We start from the raw sequence: 23,802 nt of genomic DNA, 5'->3' as shown, positions 1-23,802 counted from the left end.
GTGCAACGAGGAAACCTTAACAAAATCTTAACGTTCGACTCAACATGTGACAACAGTGGTATTTTGGTGTGACCAATTGAATGTGGTTGTGGCGTGTTGCGATCACAATCTTATATAGGTCTTGAATTGAAAATTAATTAGATGATTTTTTATATATATATAAGATCGTGATAGTGGTCCTATAGTTTTTCTTAATTGATTACAGGTATATAAATTGATTCAAGATCAAATCAGATCGAATTAGTGAATATCATGTTATAATCCGATCAAAGTAGTTTATAAATTACGCTACATGTTTCAAATTTTAAATTCCAAATAGAGTCCCAAGCGAGTTTGCGTTTGTAGATAATCGAACTATTTGATTAGGGTATCCACTATGGATAGCTGCGGGTTGGGGCGGTCGCGGGGCGAACCATAGTGTAGGCGACGTCCGCCCCGAGGCGGACGAGAAACGGGGGCGGACGGCCTTTCGGCGAAAGCGGGGCGAGGACGCGCCGGTCCGGGGCGGGGCGGGACTATAGGCGGGGCTATCTATAGTGGGGCGGCGGTCGGCGCGCCGGCCGCCCCTTGAATTTTTTTTTTATATATAATTTTTGATAATTTTTTGAGAGATGAAGGAAGAAGGAAGAAAGGATTTTTTTTAATACATGTTTTTTTGTTATAATTGATTATAATTGGTTATAAAATTTTGGGGCTATTGGAAGTGTCCACCATAGTGGCGGAAACAAATTTTTGGGGCTATGGACAAAAAAATTGGGGACGTGGACAAAAAATGAGGCGGAGCTATTGGAGTGTCCGCCTTGGACGCTCTTATGAGTTAGTCGGATTGTAATCTTCCTAGCTCTCAGTTTACATAGCAAAAAGATTTACTTTACATCTCTTAAAATTTACTTTAGTGAGAAGTTTTTGGTTGGATTCCACCGATCTATATACACCTTATTTACATTTTGAGTCACTATAAGAACATTAAATTATATGGATAAACATTTTAAAAAATATTAATTCAATTAAAGTATAATGGAATGATCCTTTGTGAGAATACTACACTACATAAAAAGGCTACAAGCTTAGCAACTTTATTACATTCCTCGATCAGGACCAGCTCAAAAATAAATAAATAAAATTGATCAAATGTCGTTAATAGGCCAGGCTGTCCCAATTTTTTAAACACAATCAAAATTCTTTTTGTATCAAAATTTTTTCAGTGATATAAATAAATCATTGATCAATCATGTCGATGTCTATGATAGATGGTTGTTGGATCAACTTTAAATATATGTCGTGCTGCTGAAATTAATATGGTTAGTATAAGCAAGAGACAATTTTGATCAAAAGACGACAAATTAGATTTATATAGCAGAGAATTTTTTTGTTAATTAACGTCAATCACTTCACTCGTAATTTCTTTTTTTTTTATATTTAGGATAAAGAAAATAAAAAACAACCGATCCTTCATTCTTTCTATTTGGGCCCAACTATTCGGCATATCGGGCCTCCAAGGCCTATTTAAGCTCACATCAGTGGCCTTTTCTATTTGCAGTTTTAGTTCATTCCAATTTAGGTAATATTTCCATATATAATGAGATTATATTTCATTAAATTTGTTTTCTAAGGTGCTCTCATAATCGTTTTTTGATAGTGTGTTGCTATTCCTGATGTTAATTATAAGAACAACTTATGTAGCCAACAAATGATAAAGTTAAAGAATTGGGCCCAGATCTAGCCCATAATATCTCATATCCTGTGATTTCGAATTGTGTTTATTTTCGGCCCAATCAAGTAGAATATTATGCTCGACAAAGACATGTTTCGTCTGTTTCATAGCTTATTTTAGAGTCTATATTGTAATTTATACGATGTTATATGATTAGTATTTAATAACAATATATGAAAGAAAAAGAGTGTGAGCAAAAGGGCCCGATAGTTTAATTTTCTCTTTACTCTTTTTGAAAAGGATGGTTGAAATTCGATTGAGATTCACATGCTTTGTCTTCTAACTATGAGACGTCTCACCTGCCATTTTTGGGACATATGAACTAATCTCTTCCCACCACTTATTTATCAATCTCATACAAATAATAAATAAATATTCTCTCTATTTTCTAAAAATAGAATTCTTTTCTTTTTATCTGCCGGTGTTGAGCCGAAGTGAACTAAAGTCTTGACCACCATCGACTACTCCACGATCGAGGGGGGTGCGTCCATTGTTTTTTTAAAAAAAACTTTTTTATAACTAATTATCACATAATTATAGTGAGGTACGTCCATTGCCTCAACAATGTGTTTTGCGTTTTTTGACATGTCGAGTACCACTTGATGAACTATTGTTGAGGGTTGTAGTTGTTATGTCTTTCCTTTTCCCGCACTTGATCCTTTGATGGATAAATACCTTATCATGAACTTTTTTTAAAGAATTATTTTTTTTAAAAAGCCACTCATACAAAAGTTTGGATGTTTTTGGGTCTTTGTTAATACTATGCGTTGATGTTTTGACTTGATTAAATAGTCCGTGTTGTGTTGTGGCTTGTTTAATTATTGTGGTTGCGTGCAATAAGATCATCTCTAATTATACACTAAAACCTAAAATGAGATATGTAATTAGCTCCAATAGTAATAAAAAATCAATCACATTTTTAGTTTTTGAGTAAAAATACAGAGTACTTATTTTTAGGTTTATATTAAACCAAAACCAAAAACTCTTTCAAATTTTGTGAGTAAAAAAACATCATATGGATAATATTTTTTTAAGTTTAAATTTAGTGTAAATAGTTGGTAAATTATATTTAATGTGACATTTACACTAAAATGAGTTTGAGTTTAGTGTAAATGGTTAGAGATGTTCGAAGCCATCCATATCAAGGTTAGGAGGCTTTGACTTGCTTAATATCCGATGACGATGACGATGACGATGCATATCCGATGACGATGACGATGACGATGCATTTCTAATGGAATAGTGCAAACGCATTATTTACGTTGTACTACTATATGTCAAGTCATCTACACATAATAGTCCAAAATTAGTTGCATAAACAATCTTTACATGCTAAATAATTATTGCACAAGAATACTTATCTTTTTGTTTAGACCATCAATATAATCCTAAATGCATTCGGGATACAAACATACCCCTCTCTTCTAGTGGTTCGGTTTGACTTCACTCCGAAGTCCGAACAACCTCAATTCTTCATTCGGTGTCTGCTTAAATTTGATTGAAGTTTTAGTGTTTGATGTATGGAAAATTTACATGTATAACTTAAAAAATTAGGAAAAAAAGACAAATTACAAATTGAATCATTAAATTTGTTCAAATTCTAGTCATGCAGTTTTTCAAAAATAGTCAACTACTTAATCTTAAGTATATATTCTATATTCTTAATTCATACGAGTAATTTATTTAAATAATATATAAAAAATTATTGATTTCTACTTTCATGCCATACACAATTTCATCTAAATACAAATAAGTTGGATAACTAAAAAAATGTCAAAAGTTATTAATATAATTGACTATATATAAAATGGGAAATTGGTCCATAAAATCATAAACTTTGCCTAAAATTTGTTATTTCCCATGAACTTTGAAATTAGTACTACATAATATCACAATTTTTTGCACTTTGTTTGGTATATCCCACGACATGTCTATTACTATATTGACCAACTTACAAGGCTTTTTTATCATACTTGACACAATTAAATCGTTGTAGTTTTCAATATGACTTTTTATCATACATGTTATGAACGTAAAAAGTGATTTAAAATATCAGTAAAACGTATCATGGTTGTCTACGTAAAATAAGATTTTGATGAATATATCTTATTTGAGTGAGTTTGGGAAATACCAAACAAAATGCAAAGTTTGTGATATTATAGATCAATTTCAAAGTTTATGGGAAATATCAAATTTTAGGGACCAATATCCCTTATAAAAATGAGAATTTACCAAAATTTGATCAAATTGATTTTATCTTCAATTTACCAAAAGAAAAACTACAATTCACAGTGCTGCCCACGTCTCAATTTTACTACCTTTAATTCAAATTTTGAGAAGGATGTGTAAAATTCCAGTTTCTCTCTCCTCCGTCAACATCTTAAAAATAATCCTATTGGTTTCTGTAGAATGCATACAGTTTTACTGTCCATGCAATTTTCCAACACGAGTTGTCAATATATATACGGCACACATGTATTCATAAATGCATTTGCACACTTTCAATACTTACCTCCATTCTCCCATCTCCTATTCTTTTTTCTCTTAAACTTCTCCTTCTTCCACATCTGCTACAAAGTGCAAACTCCAGTTTCTGCGTAATGAAAGAAGAACACAATTAAGGTGAGATGATTTCCCATTTCTTCTTTACCATTCTTGTCCTAATTTATACGTATTTGGACTTCTTTGTTTATTGGATATTTCATCTAATTTACTTATGTCATAAATACCTTTTGATGAACCTAAAAAATTTAGAGCATCCACTACGCTGTCCCTCCACCGTCCCTTAAACTACTATTTGAGGGCCCCACTGTACTTTATTCCTCCATCCCTTAACTAAGGGACGGAACCTGCAACGCTCCGTCCCTTAACCGTCTCTTATTCCGTCCCTTAAATTACTATTCATTCAATTTCATTATTTATTTTTTTTTCCAACCCAATTCAATTAAAACAAACACACTTTATTAAAAAACACACTACATAAAAAAACACACAACATAATTTAAAATACAAATTTAAAGAAAATAAAAAAAACTACTCTGCCGGCTAATCATCCTTCGGAGGCGGTCGAGGTTGAGGGGGAGTCGGAAGGCCAAGTTGTGCTGCCATATGCACAATTCCGTTCCACCAGGCCGCGAATTGAGCGTGCGAGAAGCGGGAAGTGTCCGCCATTGTGGCGGTCATGTACTCCACCATAAGTGTGTCCGAGCCTCCCCGCGAGCCCGATCCCGAGGCGGACATCTTGTGATGAGAGGAAATTTGAGAGGAAATTGAGATGATAGAAGAATATATGTGTAGTTGTGTGTGAAATGAGGATGAGTGTATGAGTATTTATATAGTAAAAAAATTAATTTAAAAATAAAAAAAATTAAAAAAACAAATAAATGGTAATAAATTATTACCGTTAGAAAAAAATTATTAATTTTTTACTTTTATTTTTTTTAAAATTCTAATTTTTTTTAAAAAATATTTATTGCATCAGCACGTGACGGCGAGTGGGCGTCACGCACGACGCCGGGTCGCGCCACGTCGCATAGGCGCGTGGCGAGCCGGCCCATCTCTTGTCTCTGCGACACGGGATGCGGGACAAGACGAGTGCTGCAACGCGGCACGCGACGAACCCGTCTCTCCGGGATGGGTCGCGGGACGCCGCGTAGTGGATGCTCTTATTCTTTTGGTGAGTTTTTTTTTTTACTTCTTTTGGAGAAGATGTCGCACTTTGCTAAAGTAAAAGAAGAAGATGTCGCACTTTGCTAAAGTTGATTTAATATTTTACTCTACAGAATCAATTTTGGATTTAATGGGAGTGCATATTTCTACAGAAGTGAGTGGGGCTATAAAGCCAAAATGGTCTGCATCTTTATTCATAAAATTGATGTGTGCATGGCTGCAGTGACTAGCTAGTACTGCAACCAGAAACTACTTTATCTCTTTTCAAGAAAGACAATGGCCTTGATCATATTCTCTCACGGGTTCAAAAAGTATTTTCCTTTTTTGAGGAAAATAAATAAACATCAAATTCACATTGTCTCTTTTTTTTTTGAGGAAAATAAATACAGTACCACATAATATAGTGTATCAATAATTTAAGTAGAGAAAGTGCACATTAGTGTTTTAGTCTCTGAGTTTCTCATTCCATTCTTGTAGAATCAAATTCACATTGCAAACGGAGAGAGATGCCAAGATCAAGGTATTTTCAAGAATATTCATCTATGAATGTTAATTCAAACATGTATGTGTATGCAAAATGATTTTGAATGTGTGTTTTATGGCAAAACAGGGCGAGTGAGATGCCTCAACGGCCGTATCCTCGGGCTCCGCACAGCCTCCGGACCTCCTCAAGCTCAGACTCGGATCCAGTCCATCCGCGCTCGAGGACCACCGTGCGGAGCCCGAGGCTATCGGAGCCGCTGAATCAGAGGAAGCTAGGGAGCCGCATTGCCGATCTCGAGACTCAGCTTGGGCAGGCTCAGGGCGAGCTCAAATGCCTCAAGGATCAATTGGCCTCTGCCGAGGCAGCCAAGACAGCAGCTCAGGAGCTTCTTAACAAGAAATCAAGGAAGCCTAAGAAGGTTGTGGAAATGGAAGACAAGAAAGAGAGTAATGAGGAGTTCTATGATGATGTGTTTGAAGTGCCAATGGAGAAAGCAGCTGTGGAGTCGAAGGAATCGCTGCGGGATGAGACAAGAGCGCTCAAGGAGAAGAGTAGAGAAGCTGAGGTTGTTGGTGAGGAAAATGCAAAGATGAAGATGGAAATCGAGGAGCTGAGTTTGAAGCTGAAGCAGGTCAATGAAGAAGTGGAGAAGAGTAGAGCAAATGTAGCAAGCATGAAGGAGAAAGTGGAAGCTAGTGAGAGAGGGAAGGTGGAGTTGGAGATGGAGATGAAGAGGCTTCGTGTTCAAACGGAGCAGTGGAGAAAGGCGGCGGATGCAGCTGCGGCAGTGTTGGCTGGGGAAGTGGACAAGCAGGTTTATGGAAGCTCACCGGAGGATTCCGACGATGGCGGCAAGAGGAGAGGTTCTGGTATTAAAATGTTTGGAGACCTGTGGAGAAAGAAAGGAAACAAATAGACTGTTTAGGTTCCAAATAATGCTTGTTTTCCATTTGCATTTGTTTTCAGTTTGGAATGTACTACTAGTAGACTATATTTGATTTGTGTTTGCAGACAATTCAATGGTATTCATTTAACAAGGATGCCAATCAAAATATGAATTGTGGAGATAGATTACAATCACAATATATTCCAAAACAACGAGATGCATAACTAACCAATACCATATTGAAATCCAGATGAAAAATGCAGCAGCACTAGTTTCGTTTTCAGTCGTTAAATTTTTGTTCTTCATGTATGAATTTAGGCATAGCAGAGGATCTCCTCCCCTAGATTTATCAAGTATTTTAATCTGACATCAAACAGGCAAAAATGCTTTTATAGCAACAAAATCTTAATGCTTTGAATGTAACCAAGGGACATCAGTATTACATGTTTTATCATTATATACATTTGATTACTCGTCTTCATCGCTTCCATACTGTTGAAATAAGGATTGTAATGCGTTGCTGGTAGCAGTGGTGGGTTGTGGCACGGATTTCTTGATGATTGAGAATTTGATTGAAGGCATATTCGAAACAGGTTTACTATTACCAGAAGCCCCATCAACACCAGCTTTACCTACCAACAACATACATGCAATGGTAAGTAATGTGTCATCAACTATCTTTATAAAGAGGAAGCACATCCACTTATATTGACAATAGCCAAAATACAACAGTTTGTTGAAACACAAAGATCTCAAGGATAATATATATTACATCAAGCTAAAAACAGTTTAGGCAGCAAACCTTGAATGTTGGCACCCTCGCTGCCGCCGTTGTTCTCTGTCAAAATATCTGTTGGTATGGAAGGATTTTCATCAGAAACCTTCGTCCTCTGCACCAAAACACAAGATTTCTAAGTAAAACCACACTAAAAGTGGACCCCAGTATGCACAGAGTCAACTAAGTTTCTACAAAACAAGAGACATTCATAGATGAGCACTAAAGGCTCTGATGCTGCAGATTTCAATATGGTTTCAAATTCGATTTCTGTCAAATACAGATAACAGATTAAGATAGATGCTACTGAAGTGGTAGAAGATCCTTCCTCCTGTAATGTCCCTTAGATAATTAGTGGGTCTCAGATATCACGAGGAGCAAAAACTGTGCACCATACTAACTGAGCACACAACTTTATTAAAGTGAACCTATAACCTAGTACAAACATCAATGGAAACTAAGCTTGAGAATTGGGTACTTAAAAGTTTCTATTATTGTCAGTGTCTCACGCAGTTCCTAACTTCCTGCTTCCTACATAATTATTCACTGCATTAACTAAAAATTAAATCAAAATCAGTTTTGTTAGGAACACGAGAAGGGGTCAGAAATATGAATTTTACTATTCTATTTATAATTCAAAGTGAAACCCCCATCAACGTGTAAGCACATTTAGAAGGTAGGGAACAACCATGGATACAACCAATTCAGTTAGTGGCTTCTGCGGCAAATTCAATAGCACAGGTAGCTAAAAGTTTTAAATTGTTAATAGCACAATGATGAATATTATGACTCCAGTACTAACATCTTTCTCTGCATACTACTATTCAACACATCTGACACTGACGTATCCTCATTCCTGTAGAAAAGCATACTGGAAGATGGTGTAAGAAAATAAGGATACCTTCGATGGATGAGATGAAGATCCCACATCGTCAAGAGGGAAAAACTCCAAATCTTCGTCGTCATCATCATCATCATCTATATCTTCATCATCGATCCTTCGAACAATAGGAGCCTTTTTTTGACCCTGAATTAGAAAAGTCACATAATGAGAATTTTAGATGAAGATAAAGCTAAAAATGGAAGAAATGCTAGATGTACGCATTGATGAACAAGCGTTGTATTTTATGATTTTATCGTTACCTGAAACACTGCTTTTATGTAAGCTTCTTCTTCTTCTAACAGTTTCCTTTCCTAACAAATATAAAGCACGGTTCAGTAGAGACCCAAGAACTATGAGAAAAAGTCAGTGTGTAAAATTGTGTATAAGACTGTCATACATTTGATCGACAATTCGACAAACGAAACCCAAACTAATATAGGTCATCCCTACCCTGCAGATCATCTACTAGTATAATTATCTTTAGTAGTATTTTTTTATTAGTTGTTTATTGTGTCACAGAGCCTAGTGAGAATTGTTCTCATTAGAGTTACTGTTTCGTTTAGGAAACCTAATTTAATTAGGAGTTTTATTCAAAGTAGAAGACAGGAGACTATAAGTGGTTATCATTAATAGCTCCTCCGTAGAAAAGTAAAGTGTCTTGGAAAATAATTTAGGTACAGTTCAATATATTCCGTTTCCATATTACTCCTACTCTTTCTTTTGTTCTCTGCCTTTACTCATCTCAAACTATGCTATTCCTATGTTTTATAGAGTTCAGTTAAATTGAATATTGAATGAGTTTCTTCTAGAATTCACACAATAACCTTCATGAAATTTGAAATTGTTTAGCAACCAGATAATTAGGCTCATGAACCGATTAGCCTTGATATGTAGTATCCAGAGACAAGCCACAATGCCACATTAATCAGTCTAAGCATAAAAAGGAAGAATATCAACCCTATGCACATCAACTTCATAAAGCCACACAAAATTACTATTTTGATTGATATCTTCTTCTGGGAATGGGCTGAGACTCAAGTCAGCTTATAATTCCAGAAACTGACAGGCACCAAGACTGATAACATTTTTATAATTTCAAACATTACCTATTAGCCTGTTGTAGATAAGGTTTCACAAGCATTTCTTACTGCTCTTACAGTTCAACTGTTATAAACTATCTAAGGTGGAAAGTTTGAGAACATTTCGGTTATTAATAAAAAACAGCATTATGATAATACCTTTTTCTCATTGGAGCGCTGCAGAGCTTCCAGCATTGCATCTACACTCACAGTTGCATGCCGCGACTGAATACAAAGGGAAAGAGGAATATCATGTTAGTATCAGCAAAGTCATACATAAACTACTATTCTTTGCTGGTTCAGGAAGTGAATTCAAACCATTACCTTCATCGATTTCATTTCATCCAAAGCAGCAAGGATATCCATCTCTCTCTTTGAGTCTAATGTTCGATTCTCCAAAGACTTCATGGCATCTCCCATCTCTTCAGCATTCCTCTTCTTTTTTTCTTCCTCCGTTTCTTCATCCTCGGCGCGCCAAGGCTCGAAGTTCCTCGACGCTCCGGATTCAACAATGTAATCCGAGTTCTGAGGATCTGTCTTGAAGGTTATTTCAGCCGAGCATTTAGTGCACTTGAAATAAAACCTGAAAATTTGGATCCCCAGGTAGGTCTGCAGATAAACAAATGAGAATTAATAATTTAAAGTACAGAAAACAATCAAAGGAAGCAAAAAAAGAGGCGAAATTAGAAGGTGACCGTACATCTCCAACGACGTCTTCTTTGCGGGAATTGAATTTGGTACCCTTGTAAATGTAATTACCGCAGGTGCCGCAACGGATGCTCATCGGAAGCATCATACGCACCTTCATCTGCTGATTCATCGGCTGGCGGCGCCGAGGAATCTTGGCCGGATCGAAGTCCGGGGGGTAGTACTTGTTGAGAACCTTCCGTTCTCCCATCTTTCCTGCTCGTTAGTCGGTTCACCGGCAACAGTTGAGTTCGTCGCCGCTGCAACCCTAGATAGACTCTTCCCCCAATTCTGCTATTAACAAGAAAACAAATGACTCTTAAACTCGGGAGTCACGACGAATTTACCAATTAACGATCAATGTTGATCCCCAAAACAAATACGCGCTGATAGATTAAATGTTTCTGTGTTGAATTGTAAAAAGTATTTTAGTTAGAGTATTATCATATAATTATCTATTTAGAACCAATCTCATAAATCAAGTATAATATTATAATATATATTTAATCTCCAATTATAATCTTGTAAATTCAGCATTCCTAAAATATACTAATAGTATATCTCTAACTAAAATTACTCGTATTATTTTTATTTTATACTTCACGGAAAATAATTTTATTTATGCACAATATTATTTTCATAATAAATTGATAAGATAAAAAGGAACAAAAAAAAGTGGATAAGGTATCACAAATAACAGAAAAAATAAAAAAGTAAAAAAAAATTGAATAAAGTATAAAAAAATTTATTTTTAAAATGAAAATTATATTTTATGGACACCTACAAAAATAAGATTAATTTTAGTGGACCAGTGTATATCCTAATCAAATTTAATGGGAATAATCAAGATTACTCAAAATAATGTGTATGTTTTGAATTAAAGTATAAATGTATTTACTAGTAAAAGAAGTAAATATTTAAACAAAGATTTTAAAATATAGGTCTCAATTCGCTGACTTTAGGAATTAAATTTGCTGGTCTTCATAATATGGGCTCGTGGCTTGTGAATTTTTCAGAATAAGGATTTTTTGCTTTTGATATCTTTGCTGGGCTAATCGGATTTTATTGAAAATTTGTGTTCGTGGTGTAAAAATATGGGAATTTTTTGGGAGATAGTTTTGGATTATTTAAAACTGAATTGGGTCGGATAGACTTTGACATTGGAATTTATGTCAGAGGTGTTGAAGTTGAGTGGAGGCGGAGGTGGAGAAGAGGGGCCAGGAAGAGGAGGCGGCGAAGTGGTGTGAGAATTTTAATTGAATTTGGAGTGGAGCGCATAATCCGAGAGTATTGAATTTTTGAGAAATTCAAAAGGTAATTTAGTCGATTTATAATTTTTGGAGGAAAATAATAAGAAAAATGAAGAATAAAATATAAAAAGTCACAAAATTCGTATTCTAAAAAATTCGTATGTCACGAGCCCATATTATGAAAGGTCAACGAATTTAATCCCTAATCACGAAAGGTCAGCGGATTGAGATCCATATTTCGAAATCTCTCATATTTAATGTAGTACTCCATTCATTTCATAGTAGTAGCGACATTTCTTTCCGACACGGAGATCAAGAAAAATGTGTTTATGTAGTACTCCCTCCGTCCGTCATTAGGAGTCTCATTTGAGTTCGACACGAGTTTTAATAAATGTAAAGGAGGGTTTTAAAAAATGTAAAGGAAAGTGGGTTAGAAAAGATAGTTGAATGTAAGTTTTATTTTTTTTATATTAGTTTTATAATAGAATGTAAGTGGAATGCGTTACTGGAAAGTGAGGTCTATCTACAATATATAGTAAAAATGAACTGAGACTCATAATGCCAGACGAACTAAAATAGTAAACCTGGACTCCTAATGACGGACGGATGGAGTATTAAATAGGTAGTAGTAAAAAGATACTAATAAAGTAGAAGAGGGGTAAAAATAGAAAGAATAAAGCAAGAGAAAGAGAAAAGTAAGAGTGAGAAAATGTATTACTACTTTTTACATAAAAATGAAATGACTCTACTACTAAGGAATGCATACAATGGAAAAATGGTTGTACTACTATGAATCAGAGTAACATTTAACTTTTAACAAAGATAAAAAAGTATTTATTATTTTGAATATTTAAGCTATCATTTTGTTTCAATAAGGAGTAAATTTTTTCTTTTTTTCATTGACAATTTAATAACATCATATGCCAATAAATCTATCAGTTTATAAATAATTTCAAATATTAAATAGGGGTGTGTTATATTACTAATACATCATTAAATTGTTAACTACAACTAAATGGTAGGCATTGGATCAATAAATCTAGGCACAAGATCATTAAGTCACGAGTATCAATACAATGTAAAAAAATATCAATTAAGGGTATTAATTTCAATTAATAAAAAGTTAGTTATAACTAAATATCTCAAAATTTTAAATGCATATAATTATCTCAATTTAAATTATTTTTTTACACAACGTATATCAAATTAAAGATAATTTTATAAGGATTCCAACGAGATCCTACATTGATAATGTCAATATGAAAATGTATTTACGTTTTCATGTATTCGGGTTGACATATTTAATACACTATATTGACAGAATGTTCCTCAACCCTAAATTTGATAGTTATTCTTATCTTTTCAATATTAAAAAGTAAAAAACGAAATTGCACATGCCAATTTATAGACCATTAGATCTCCAAACTTCTATGGTCTTAGATTAGTTGTGTTAGCAATTAAGGGTGAGTTAACAATTGATCACGCCCCTACTAAATAGAGTATTAAATAAATAAGTTCAAAATATTTTAAATATAATAACAAATTTTAAAAATTTTAAGGAGTACAAAATTATAGTGATTCGAAAAGCCGGAACTTGGATGCATACTAAATAAATGTAAACATAATTTACACAAAAGAAAATTATATTTGTTGATTGGTGTTGACAGCAACGAAATAAAAACAATTCAAGAACAAGGATTTTTATGTGGTTTGTTAATAGACTATATCCACGGGAAAGCATACACTCAAATCTTTTATTCTCCACTGTCTGAGCATCCACAATGGATGTTAGATCGGGCGCCCATTGCAGGGACGTGCCCGAGCCCGAGCCCGATCTTCCGGATTTTGTAATTTTTTTTATTCTTTATTAAACCAATATAAATACCCTAAACAATACTCTCACACAATACTCTTACACACAATACTCTCTACTCTACTCTCTTTTGCTTCTCTTTTCTCACTTTCACACTTTCAAGAATGGATCCGAGTCAATTCCCAAACCCGCATAGTGTCGACAAAGATATTCCGATGTTTGGCGGTGACGGCGCCCGTTGGCTCGGTCATCCGTTCTTCAACACCGACGCATATCGGGTTGAGGACATGGAGCCCAGTTGTGGGCAACCTCCTGCCCCTGTGCCGCCGCCGAGGAGGAAGAAGAAGATGGCGCGGAAGGAAAATGCACCATCCGCCCCAGTCCCACTCCCATCCAACGAGCCCAACGAAGAGTACGCCACGGGCTGTACTGACTAGGAGATGGAGGAGTACATGAAGGTGGCTCAGTGTTGGGTCGATATATCGGAGGATTCGATACAGTCCAACAACCAAACTTCGTGCAGGATGTGGGATCGCATTGAGGCCAGATACAACTCGATAAAACCGAGTTGGGAGTACAAGCAGACCAAGGATCAGCTGCGCAAGTGTTGGGATCGGCTCAAGGTCCACGTCAACAACTTCGCCTATATCTACACGAAGAACATGGATGGAAGGGGCAGCGGTGAGAGCATGGAGGATGTCATCCAGAAGTCGATGGCCGAGTACCAGTCGGAGTACGGGCAGTTTAAGTTCTACAATGGTTGGCTGATCTTAAAGGACAAGGCGAAGTTCAACGGAGGGATACCGGTTGGATCCTCAGCTGCGAAGCGGACGAAGAACACCGCCACTGGCGGTTACATGAGCAGCTGCCCATCTCATGTGGATCTGAACGTTGAGCCGAAAGGGAGTTTCAGCACGCCTACATCTACTTTTAGACGTCTCATTGGCACCAAGGCTGCCAAAGGCCAAAGGGAAGGCGAAGGAGGCTGCGTCTGGATCGACTCTCCCGTAGGCTGCGCCTCTTCCGTCTACTCAGCTCGTGGCCTCAGCGATCGAGGAGTTCGGTGGTTTTCGCGAGGTGTGTGAGTATAGGTTTATACTTGACGCACAAAACAGCCTTCATCAGGAAACTGATCCGGAGAAACGACGTAGGACTGAGAGGATGATCAAGATTATGAGCGTGAAATTAAATTCAGATGACTAGTTAGGTTTTTATGAATTTAGTAATTTAGTTTAGTAATGTAGTTTTTTTTAGCTAAGGATGATGTAGTTTTTTTTTAATTAAGTAATGTAGTTGTTTTTTAAAATTTATGGTGTTTAATATAATATATTTTGATATTTTAGTAATTAAAAATCAAAATAAAAATAATAATATTAAAAATTAAATGTAAATTGAGTTTAATTGATAGGGCGAACACTAGGGCGAAACCATTGCAGAAAGAAGGGACGGAATAAAAATTGCTGATGTGGCAACCACTATGGCGTCTACTAGAGCATCCATTGTGGATGCTTTTAGGCCACCCGCAACGCGTCACGAGGGTGGCTCGTAACCCGTCACGCTGAGATGAGACGGCGGTGAGACGCGTTGCAGCGTCCCGTCTCGTCCCCAGCCCGCCGAGCGTCCCGTCCCGCCGAGACGAATGGCGAGCCGTCTCGCCACGCGCCCGCGCGACGTGGCGCGCTCCGGAGCCATGCATGACGCCCACTCGCCGGCCCGCAAGTGGGCATCGCCACGCTGACGCAATAATTCATTATTTATAAAAATTGAATTAAATAAAAAAAATAAATAATGAAAAACGGTAATATTACCGTTATATTACCGTTTTTTCAATTTTTTTTATTTTTTTACTCTATAAATACTCATAATTCATCCTCATTTCACACACAAATACACATATATTCTTCCCAAATCATCTCCATTTCCTCTTCAATTTTCATCTAACCTCTTAAATTATGTAATTTTTATTTTTTTAGGATTTTAATTATGTGTTTTTTTTTTTAATTTTAAGTTGTATTTTTATTTTATGTTGTAATTTTATTTTATTTAATGAAGTGTGTTTTTTATTAATTGAATTTGTTGGAAATAAAAATAAAAATGAAAATGAATGAATAGTAATTTAAGAGATGGTTAAGAGACGGATAAGAGATGGAGGGTTGCAGGTTCTGTCTCTTAGTTAAGAGATGGAGTAAAAGTACTGTGAGGCCCAAGAATAGTAATTTAAGAGACGAATAAGAGATATCGTTGCAGATGACTTTAGAGATCTTGTTACCGTACAGAACTCAAAATAAAATTGGAAGGAGTAAAAAACAATTGTGGTTCAAAACTGCAGGTTGAAGTCACACACTGATTCTTGGAACTCTCGAGGATCGCAAAATCAGCTGAAGAATACCTCTCTCTTTTTCCGCAAATCTCTTACCTTGAACTGAAACTCAGCTCTCACATTTAAGTGAGCAGATTAACGGCCCAGATTACGAGACGAACTCCATTAAATCTCAGTCGTTCAATCAATTATTCAAACATAACTACTTCCTCAATCTGACTGTTGTGAGATGTTCTGAGAGCATCGGCACTGGCGCGGAATTCCCCGCGAAATTCCCAAAAACAACTCCTGCCACGTCATACGGACTTCCCACTGCACTGTCACGTCATAAGAACTTCCCACTGCACAGTGGCGGACATCCCCAAGGACTTCCCGAAGGATTTCCCACAATTAAAAAAACCACAACTTCACAAATTAAACAATTTCCGGGATTAAACAATTTACGGAATTAAAATTTCGACACAAATAGGGAAAAAATTCCATTAAATAAAAAAAAGAAAAGTACATTTCAGCAAATTAAAAAAACATTTCAATAATTAAAAACTACATCAACGACGACCCATCCGCTGACTTCTTTAATAATATTGTTCTGGAGCCGAACATGGGCTTGTCTTTGGCGCATGTCGGCAAATGCACGGACTCGATCGACATCGTCATGGGGTATCCCCATGCGTACATTGCTAGTGGCCACGCCGTGGCTTGGACCCGCAACACCAGCATCATAGGTCCAATCAGTCAGTGCTGGACCTTTATCTTCGACAATCATGTTGTGCATGATAATACATGCGTACACAGGGACGGATCTATAATATGGTGAGAAGGGGCAAATGCCCCACCTCATTTTTCTATAACCATGTAAATATATATATATATATATATATATTATAAAACCTAAATATATACATATTCACCTAATTTGCCCCCCTAATTTAGAAAAAAATAATTTTTAATTGTCCCTCTCTTGACATACGCCTATCATCTAAAATAAAATACTATGTTATTTTAACGTATATATATTATTTTTATATTTATTTATTTGTATGTTAATATTTTTGCCCCTCCTAGTGTAATTTTCTGGCTCCGCCCATGTGTGTACATGATATCGACGATGTTGTCAACGTACCAAGGTCGAGCTAAACCTTCAGGTTTGTGCAGCCTCCTCCGTTCACAGCTCGAGTCATTTCACTTGGCCACATTCCCAACAATATTTTTATATTTTGAAACTTTTTCCCTTAAATGATTATAATAGGGAAATGATTTCTATAATTACAAGTTGAATTAATTATGAAATAGATTAGATTTATTTTTTAAATTTGTTAAATCAAATCTTATTGTAATATTTAATCTAATATAGACAGATGGTAGATCTATAAATAAATACAACAAATTTCATATTTAACAAAAAAAAGAAAATAATCCAAATTTCTAACTAAATCATATTATGACGGAGACATTACATCTCACCCAAAAACTAAATACTACGGGGTACTTGAAACGAATTTAATTACAAATATCATAAACCTAATTAACAAAATCTCCTTCTATCTTATTTAAGATATTCACATTTCATTTTTATTTTATCACACATCTATAATGTCATCTTTCTATATATATAATAAATTATTTTTTTCACTCTCATCATTAAAATATTCAATTAAATTTATTTTCTCTATTTTAATACACTAAATAATTCTAAAGATGTGTTGCTCAAGAATGAGATCATTTGGATTAAGAGTTTAAGACAAATCGAATACTCTCTCCGTCCCACAAAGTTTGTCTCAATTTGACCCGATGCGGGTTTTAAAAAATTGTTTGACTTTGTATTAAATGGAGGTGTGTAGTGAAATAAGGGTCCCACATTGAGGAGTATATTAAATGTCTTATTTTTTAGTAAGATTTCACATGGGACAAACTTTATGGAACGGATGAAAATGATAAAATAGAACAAATTTTATGGAATTGACAGACAGAGTAGTATGTTTTAATGTTTTTATGGTAAAAGCAGTTAGATACGTAGGTTCGTAAATTAGGCATGTAATAAGTTGATGTCTTGGATATAAAGTTTTGTAATCCGCGAGTTATATAGTCTCATCATATGCAATAATTAAGTTTAGGCAGTTTTTGTGTGGAGACAAAGTTGAAGTTATGTGCTACCTAGCTTACCACCCAACACACAAAAACGTATCAACGCTTAACATTAAATGTGCCTAATTGAGAAAATCTTGATCATAATTATGTGATTCTGTCTACACAATTTAATGACACGAAATTGATCGTGATAGGGCATGGTAGAGGACCACGCCATTAACTTCTAAACATTAACAATGAAATAACGTTAATTAACACATGCTGAGAAACGTCATGGTCACGAGTCATTATTTTTATTTTATTGCGGGGGGTCTTGGTCAATTCAATTAATGTAGAGTTTTCACTTGGAATGTTGATTTAAGAGAAAAATAATAAGTATATTGTTTTATTTTATACTGATAGGACTTCAAAGTACATGTCAATTGTGGACCCTTGCCCACTAAGATAGTAAGATGTACTATTACTTAATTTGTGAATTACAATATCTATGATTTATATACTCGCAAAGAGTGGCATGGACCATCGGAGACAGGGTTATCTTTTGAAAGATACTGTCTATTTAATTTCAATAATTCAAACATTACCACTAATAAACCTAGAATATCTAGATTTCCAAATGGAGATGTGGTTTTGCAGTTAAGGTGAATACAAGAAAGAATATAGCTTAATATTGCAATTTAATGACAATCTAGATTAAGTGTTGATTGGACCAGCATGATATGACATTGTAATTATAGTAGTCATGTAGTAAGTTTTATTAGTTTGTGAATAAATTGACCTAGAAAGAAGTGTACTGATAAGATTGAAATACACAAAAAATTTGGAGTGAAGAGATGGCATAGGAGATTCGATCTTCACTAAAATTTGATTGGTATTTATTTGAAAAATGAAATGAAGTAGACTAAAAATGTTTTAGTGAATGAAAAGTAGGAAGGGGGGAACATTATGAGGCTGCAATTTTCTCAAAAAGGCCCAACCTATTATCAGCCAGCTTTGAATTGTAAACAGATTTTTTGTATTCAAACCATGTAAACTCATTGTACAAGCTGTCTTCTCCTTCCATTAATGAAGGCAATGGAGCTATCTTTTCACTCAATGGTGGTCCTCCAAAATAAATAATTGAAATCCTCGATCTCGGGCTGTTCGCAACTACCCGGTGTCGTACGCTCTTAAACCTCCCGTTAGTCATTACCTGTTTTCATAAAGAATCGTAACAAATTAAAATTTATTTTTTTTAAAAAAGTGGTACTAACAAACAAGTAAATCAATTCTGTCAGAGCATACTCAATTTTGAATATGGGTCAATGAGTAGAAAGTGACTTGTATTGATTGAGGAATCCAAAACGATTTAAATAATGGGTATAGTGAATATAATTATAATAAAAAATAAATAAATAAATTCGTGCGTGGAAGTAGGAAGAATTCATGGGAGCATTGTCTTAGCAAATCTAGTAAAGTTTCACATCTTGGCAACAAGACATAGAAAATACTAACTCACTATAGAATAATGGAATTTTACAAGATCAGATGCGAACGCAGAAAAATATCTCAGTTTTATAAATTTGGAAAAGCAAATTTCTAAAATTTAATTTGGTTATGGGAAGTTAGTTTCCCACGAATTCACACTTGTAAAAGTAGAGTTGGGCAGGCAGGGATGATGATAACTTGATTAGTGATTAGTTGTAGATTTAGGTGAAAACATGCAATATAAGAGGTACTCAGCCAGGTGGGTAATGTAAGTGTAAGTAAACATGAAATATTAATAAATTGAAAAAAAGGAAGAGGAATTGACGGCGCGAAAGTAGTTGTACCTGCAAGGAGTCACCCACATTAATGAAGAAGGAATATTGATCTGGCGGGATGGAAATCCATTCCTTTTCCTTCAACCATATTTCCAGCCCCGTTGTGTTGTTCGATCTCAGCACCGATATTATCTGCGGATCCGTATGCTCCCCGAATCCGATCACATTCCCTCCCTCCGCCCTCCCCGGGTAGTGGTTCACCCGGAAAACAGAGTCGCTCTGCTCATCCATCAGCAGCTTGCTCAGCGCATCCCGCGGCTCAATCTCCAGCCCCTCCGCCACCATCTCCAGAATCCGGCACGCCATCCTCTTCACCGCCGTTAAGTAGTCCTTCAAAACACAACTGCACACACATCTTTATTCTTATTATGTTTTGTTTATTTATCTTTCAAATAAAGTAAAGTAACTACTGACTGGAATCTGTCGGCGGCAGGGTCGCCGAAAATGGAGGCGAATTTGTGGTAGATTGAATCGGCGTCGGTGGTGAGGAGGAGGTATTCGACCCAGCCTAAATCTCCGTTGCATCCGATGTTTTTGTTGCCGTAGCCGAAGGGGTCAGGGGGGCCGACCTTGAGTTTTTCGGATAAGGGGAGGGAGAAGAATTTGATGGCTTCGGATTCCAATTCGGCCATGAATTCGAAAGGGACGCCGTGGTTGATCACCTTGAAGAAGCCGACCTCCTCGCAGGCCTTGACGAGCTGCGATTGGGCGTCGGGTTTCGAGAGGTCGATCAGCGGAAAGGGGGAGAATTGCAATGAGAACTGTTCCATTGCCGGTTTGGAGAGAAACGCCATTGGTTATTGAATATGTAGAGAGAGAAAGTGTGTTGGTGGTTGTGGGATGAGCTGGAATATATATATAACAACATATGGGCTTGAGAGCTGCCTCGCTATTTAAGGAGGGGACGGATTTCGACCTTCTTCTACACACTTTCTGCAAAAATACTTATTTACATAGCCTAGATTTTGAATTTAGAGGAGCTATAATTAATTACTCTATTACCCCAGCGTGGGGTTGGGAAAGCAATAATGATTCAAGATTTATCCCAGGTTGATTGGACGTGTACTAGGTAAGGATGTCCACCAATTGTACCATTCTTGAGGATTTTGATTGGCTAAATGGATTGCGGCAATTGTAAAAATAAGGCCTACTTCGGATTTCAATTGACTGGATTTGGAGATTAATTTCATCACTTTTACCCAAATGTCCTATCACCATGTATTCAGAGGAAGGGTAATATATATATATATATATATATATATATATATATATATATATATATATATATATATATATAGGGTAGTGATCAATGTATAACTAATCTTAAGTGTATAACTAGAGAACAAATCTCAGCCACACATCTTAATAGAACAAATATTATTTATTTTAATTATAGAAAATATGCTGAGGGTAATTTTGGAAATTACTTTCTGAATTAAAACATGCGATCAAATTACGCGAAATCTTCCAAATCTGCGATCCTTTCTTCTTCCAAATCGTAATTCTGAGCTGGGGGTGGCGCCGGAGAGGATACTGGCGGCGGTGGGGTAGCTGGCAAAGGCGATCGGGGCGGAGGGGCTGTTGGCGGATTCAATCGTCGCGCCAATGCTGAAAAAACCCCAAATCAAAACCTATCTCTACGTCGGACTCACCGGAATCAGCGTCGGCGGGTAAGGAGACGCAACGATGAGCTGCCGTAAAAGAGAAGCGGAGTTTCGGAACAAGAGCGGGGCGCGGTGGCTGTAGGCTCTAAGATTCGTCTTCGATATAGTTAGTTTCCGTCTACGTTTAATGTTACTGATGTATCTTGTGATTTTACTTCACTCTTGTTTACAAAACATCACTCTTGTTCTGATTTTACTTCACTCTTGTTCACAAAACACATCACTCTTGTTCTGATTTCACTTCACTCTTGTTCACAAAACACATCACTCTTGTTCTGATTTCACTTCACTCTTGTTCACAAAACACATCACTCTTGTTCTGATTTCACTTCACTCTTGTTCTGATTTTACTTCACTCTTGTTCACAAAACACATCACTCTTGTTCTGATTTTACTTCACTCTTGTTCACAAAACACATCACTCTTGTTCTGATTTCACTTCACTCTTGTTCACAAAACACATCACTCTTGTTCTGATTTCACTTCACTCTTGTTAACAAAACACATCACTCTTATTCTGATTTCACTTCACTCTTGTTCACAAAACACATCACTCTTGTTCTGATTTCACTTCACTCTTGTTCTGATTTTACTTCACTGTTGTTCACAAAACACATCACTCTTGTTCTGATTTTACTTCACTCTTGTTTACAAAACATCACTCTTGTTCTGATTTTACTTCACTCTTGTTCACAAAACACATCACTCTTGTTCTGATTTTACTTCACTCTTGTTTACAAAACACATCACTCTTAGCATAATTTTACTTCACTCTTCACTCTTAGCATGATTATTTTTGGGACAATTCAACATTGATATTATAATTAGATCAGAGCAAGAAGAAACAGAAAGGGGCTACATCTGAAATGCATAGCTAAAATCTCACAAAATTCAAATACTACACTACATCCCATCATAAAAATTACAACGATAGCTTATCACCTAATGTTAATTCCCTAATTAAAGGAAATCAAAACTAAGAAAAACAGAAGATAAATTGGGAAATGCAGGCTAAATTATATCATAGATCTGTGTGTTCCCGCTCGGGGTCAGATGCCACGATCATGTGCGACAAGATGTCGTAGAGCGCCCTTGGCCATCGCCTCCTTCGTCTCCTTGATCACCGCGATGAGCTCCTTCCGGAGCGCCGCCGCCGCCTTGTTGGCCGCTGGAAGAGTGATGATTGGAGACACCGATGCAGATTCCTTCGTCGGGGAAAGAGAGTCACTTGAATCGCGAAAATATTGATAATTTCCAATCAAATTCCTCTTCAATCGGACGAATCGGCGGTAGGAGAGCTGAGAACTATTTTGCAGAAGAAGGAAGAGGATGAGAAGAGAAGAATGCGGTTTCTTTTTCAAATGCCAATGATGTAATCTAATTTTGGATGTGCAATGACCATTATACCCCCGCCTTATTATTGTGGAGTAAATTTGTGATTGAGGGAACTAATATCTCATTAAATTCAAAAATTAATACTAGCCCTTGATTTTTTTGATCTTGTGGCTATTATTTGTTCTCTAGTTATATGGTTAAGAGGTGTTTGCCATAGATCATGACCCTATATATATATATATATATATATATATATATATATATAGGTTAGTGATCAAGATATAACTAATTTTAAGTGTATAACTAGAGAACAAATCTCAGCCACACAAATAAATGGAACAAATATTATTTATTTTAATAATATAAAATAGGCTAAGGGTATTTTTGGAAATTAAATTATAAAATTTCACTGTATGTTGCCGTTTTTTTCACGTTGCTTATTCTGTTGAAGCATCGTGTTGCTGCTGTTGTGGCAGATACTATCGTGGCCTTGGCCTTCCTATGCCTGGCGGCTTCGATCTGGTTAGTGTCCTCATGGGAGGACTGCAGATCGGAGTAGTAATCGGCCATGGCGCGGCACTTTTTGGTGTGATTCTGCTCGAATTGGAGCTTCTCTTCGTGTAATTCGTCTAACTCGTGCTTTTCCTGGTCGTCGAATAGGATGAAGGAGGTGATGATGTCGCTGAGGCCTTTGGTCGGCGGCGGCGGAGATGGTGGTGGCGGTTTGCGGCGCTTGCGGTGGTGGAGGAGCTTGTTTTCGATCATGTCGAAAGGAAAATGCGTGAGAGGATGTGAACGCTTCGACGAATGTCAAACAACCGTAATTGAATTTGAAAAGGGAAGAGTCAGAGGTGTATACGAATATACAATATGCAATACGCATATACATATATGTGATATAGCGTGTGGGAATGTGAAATAGCGTGTGCAATTGAGATTTGAGAAGTTTAGTAGAGAAGTGGGTAGAGACGGTGACTAATAAAACACATCACTCCTAGCATTATTTTACTTCACTCTTGTTTACAAAACACATCACTCTTAGCATGATCTTACTTCACTCTTGTTTACAAAACACATCACTCTTAGCATGATCTTACTTCACTCTTGTTTACAAAACACATCACTCTTAGCATTATTTTACTTCACTCTTGTTTACAAAACACATCACTCTTAGCATGATCTTACTTCACTCTTGTTTACAAAACACATCACTCTTAGTATTATTTTACTTCACTCTTGTTTACAAAACACATCACTCTTAGCATGATCTTACTTCACTCTTGTTTACAAAACACATCACTCTTAGCATGATCTTACTTCACTCTTGTTTACAAAACACATCACTCTTAGTAT

At 36.2% G+C, this 23,802-nt stretch overlaps 4 protein-coding genes and 1 long non-coding RNA gene across 6 annotated transcripts; 2 read left to right on the top strand and 3 right to left on the bottom strand.

The window, feature by feature from the left end:
- Positions 1-2,970: 2,970 nt before the first annotated feature.
- LOC121805265 lies at positions 2,971-4,307 on the bottom strand. Its single transcript, XR_006051444.1, has 2 exons — positions 4,227-4,307; positions 2,971-3,198 (listed from the first exon to the last, which is right to left on the bottom strand). It is a non-coding gene; the product is annotated as an uncharacterized LOC121805265 (long non-coding RNA).
- On the top strand, positions 4,192-6,901 carry LOC121805264 (interactor of constitutive active ROPs 1-like). 2 transcript variants are annotated; one of them, XM_042205058.1, is made up of 4 exons: positions 4,192-4,336; positions 5,196-5,390; positions 5,861-5,903; positions 5,994-6,901. In XM_042205058.1, exons 2-4 carry the CDS (start codon positions 5,348-5,350, stop codon positions 6,781-6,783), a joined length of 876 nt encoding a protein of 291 aa, XP_042060992.1. In that variant the 5' UTR covers positions 4,192-4,336; positions 5,196-5,347; the 3' UTR covers positions 6,784-6,901. The 2 variants fall into 2 exon arrangements, with proteins under 2 accessions (XP_042060992.1, XP_042060993.1); XM_042205059.1 differs by lacking the exon at positions 5,196-5,390 and having other exon boundaries at positions 4,194-4,336.
- A 228-nt stretch (positions 6,902-7,129) lies between these two features.
- On the bottom strand, positions 7,130-10,595 carry LOC121805263 (splicing factor YJU2-like). The gene is made up of 7 exons (XM_042205057.1): positions 10,191-10,595; positions 9,815-10,099; positions 9,650-9,715; positions 8,672-8,722; positions 8,430-8,555; positions 7,556-7,643; positions 7,130-7,385 (listed from the first exon to the last, which is right to left on the bottom strand). The coding sequence occupies exons 1-7, from the start codon at positions 10,386-10,388 to the stop codon at positions 7,222-7,224; spliced, it is 978 nt and encodes a 325-aa protein (XP_042060991.1). The 5' UTR covers positions 10,389-10,595; the 3' UTR covers positions 7,130-7,221.
- Positions 10,596-13,680: 3,085 nt separating this feature from the next.
- On the top strand, positions 13,681-14,325 carry LOC121803782. Its single transcript, XM_042203389.1, has one exon. The coding sequence runs from the start codon at positions 13,681-13,683 to the stop codon at positions 14,323-14,325; it is 645 nt and encodes a 214-aa protein (XP_042059323.1).
- Positions 14,326-18,501: 4,176 nt separating this feature from the next.
- LOC121802180 (gibberellin 2-beta-dioxygenase 1-like) lies at positions 18,502-20,600 on the bottom strand. Its single transcript, XM_042201772.1, has 3 exons — positions 19,865-20,600; positions 19,460-19,793; positions 18,502-18,840 (listed from the first exon to the last, which is right to left on the bottom strand). Exons 1-3 carry the CDS (start codon positions 20,242-20,244, stop codon positions 18,592-18,594), a joined length of 963 nt encoding a protein of 320 aa, XP_042057706.1. The 5' UTR covers positions 20,245-20,600; the 3' UTR covers positions 18,502-18,591.
- Between the last annotated feature and the right edge of the window lie 3,202 nt (positions 20,601-23,802).

Source organism: Salvia splendens, chromosome 5 (genome assembly GCF_004379255.2).
Source record: "Salvia splendens isolate huo1 chromosome 5, SspV2, whole genome shotgun sequence".
Classification (NCBI taxonomy): domain Eukaryota; kingdom Viridiplantae; phylum Streptophyta; class Magnoliopsida; order Lamiales; family Lamiaceae; genus Salvia; species Salvia splendens.
Note: the sequence above shows the minus strand (reverse complement) of the source record. Positions and strands in the feature narration are given on the sequence as shown.

Bases quoted from the DNA above. Each gene is read 5' to 3' on its own strand.
- LOC121805264 (XM_042205058.1), top strand. From the start codon at position 5,348: ATGGGTCGCGGGACGCCGCGTAGTGGATGCTCTTATTCTTTTG. The intron at 5,391-5,860 runs GTGAGTTTTTTT...CCATTCTTGTAG, and splicing joins TGGATGCTCTTATTCTTTTG to AATCAAATTCACATTGCAAA. The intron at 5,904-5,993 runs GTATTTTCAAGA...ATGGCAAAACAG, and splicing joins AGAGAGATGCCAAGATCAAG to GGCGAGTGAGATGCCTCAAC.
- LOC121805263 (XM_042205057.1), bottom strand. From the start codon at position 10,388: ATGGGAGAACGGAAGGTTCTCAACAAGTACTACCCCCCGGACTTCGAT. The intron at 10,100-10,190 runs GTACGGTCACCT...GTTTATCTGCAG, and splicing joins AAGAAGACGTCGTTGGAGAT to ACCTACCTGGGGATCCAAAT. The intron at 7,644-8,429 runs GTATCCTTATTT...GTTTTGGTGCAG, and splicing joins CTTCATCTCATCCATCGAAG to AGGACGAAGGTTTCTGATGA.
- LOC121803782 (XM_042203389.1), top strand. From the start codon at position 13,681: ATGGAGGAGTACATGAAGGTGGCTCAGTGTTGGGTCGATATATCGGAG.
- LOC121802180 (XM_042201772.1), bottom strand. From the start codon at position 20,244: ATGGCGTTTCTCTCCAAACCGGCAATGGAACAGTTCTCATTGCAATTC. The intron at 19,794-19,864 runs GTCAGTAGTTAC...ATGTGTGTGCAG, and splicing joins CCTGCCGCCGACAGATTCCA to TTGTGTTTTGAAGGACTACT. The intron at 18,841-19,459 runs GTACAACTACTT...TTATGAAAACAG, and splicing joins ATGTGGGTGACTCCTTGCAG to GTAATGACTAACGGGAGGTT.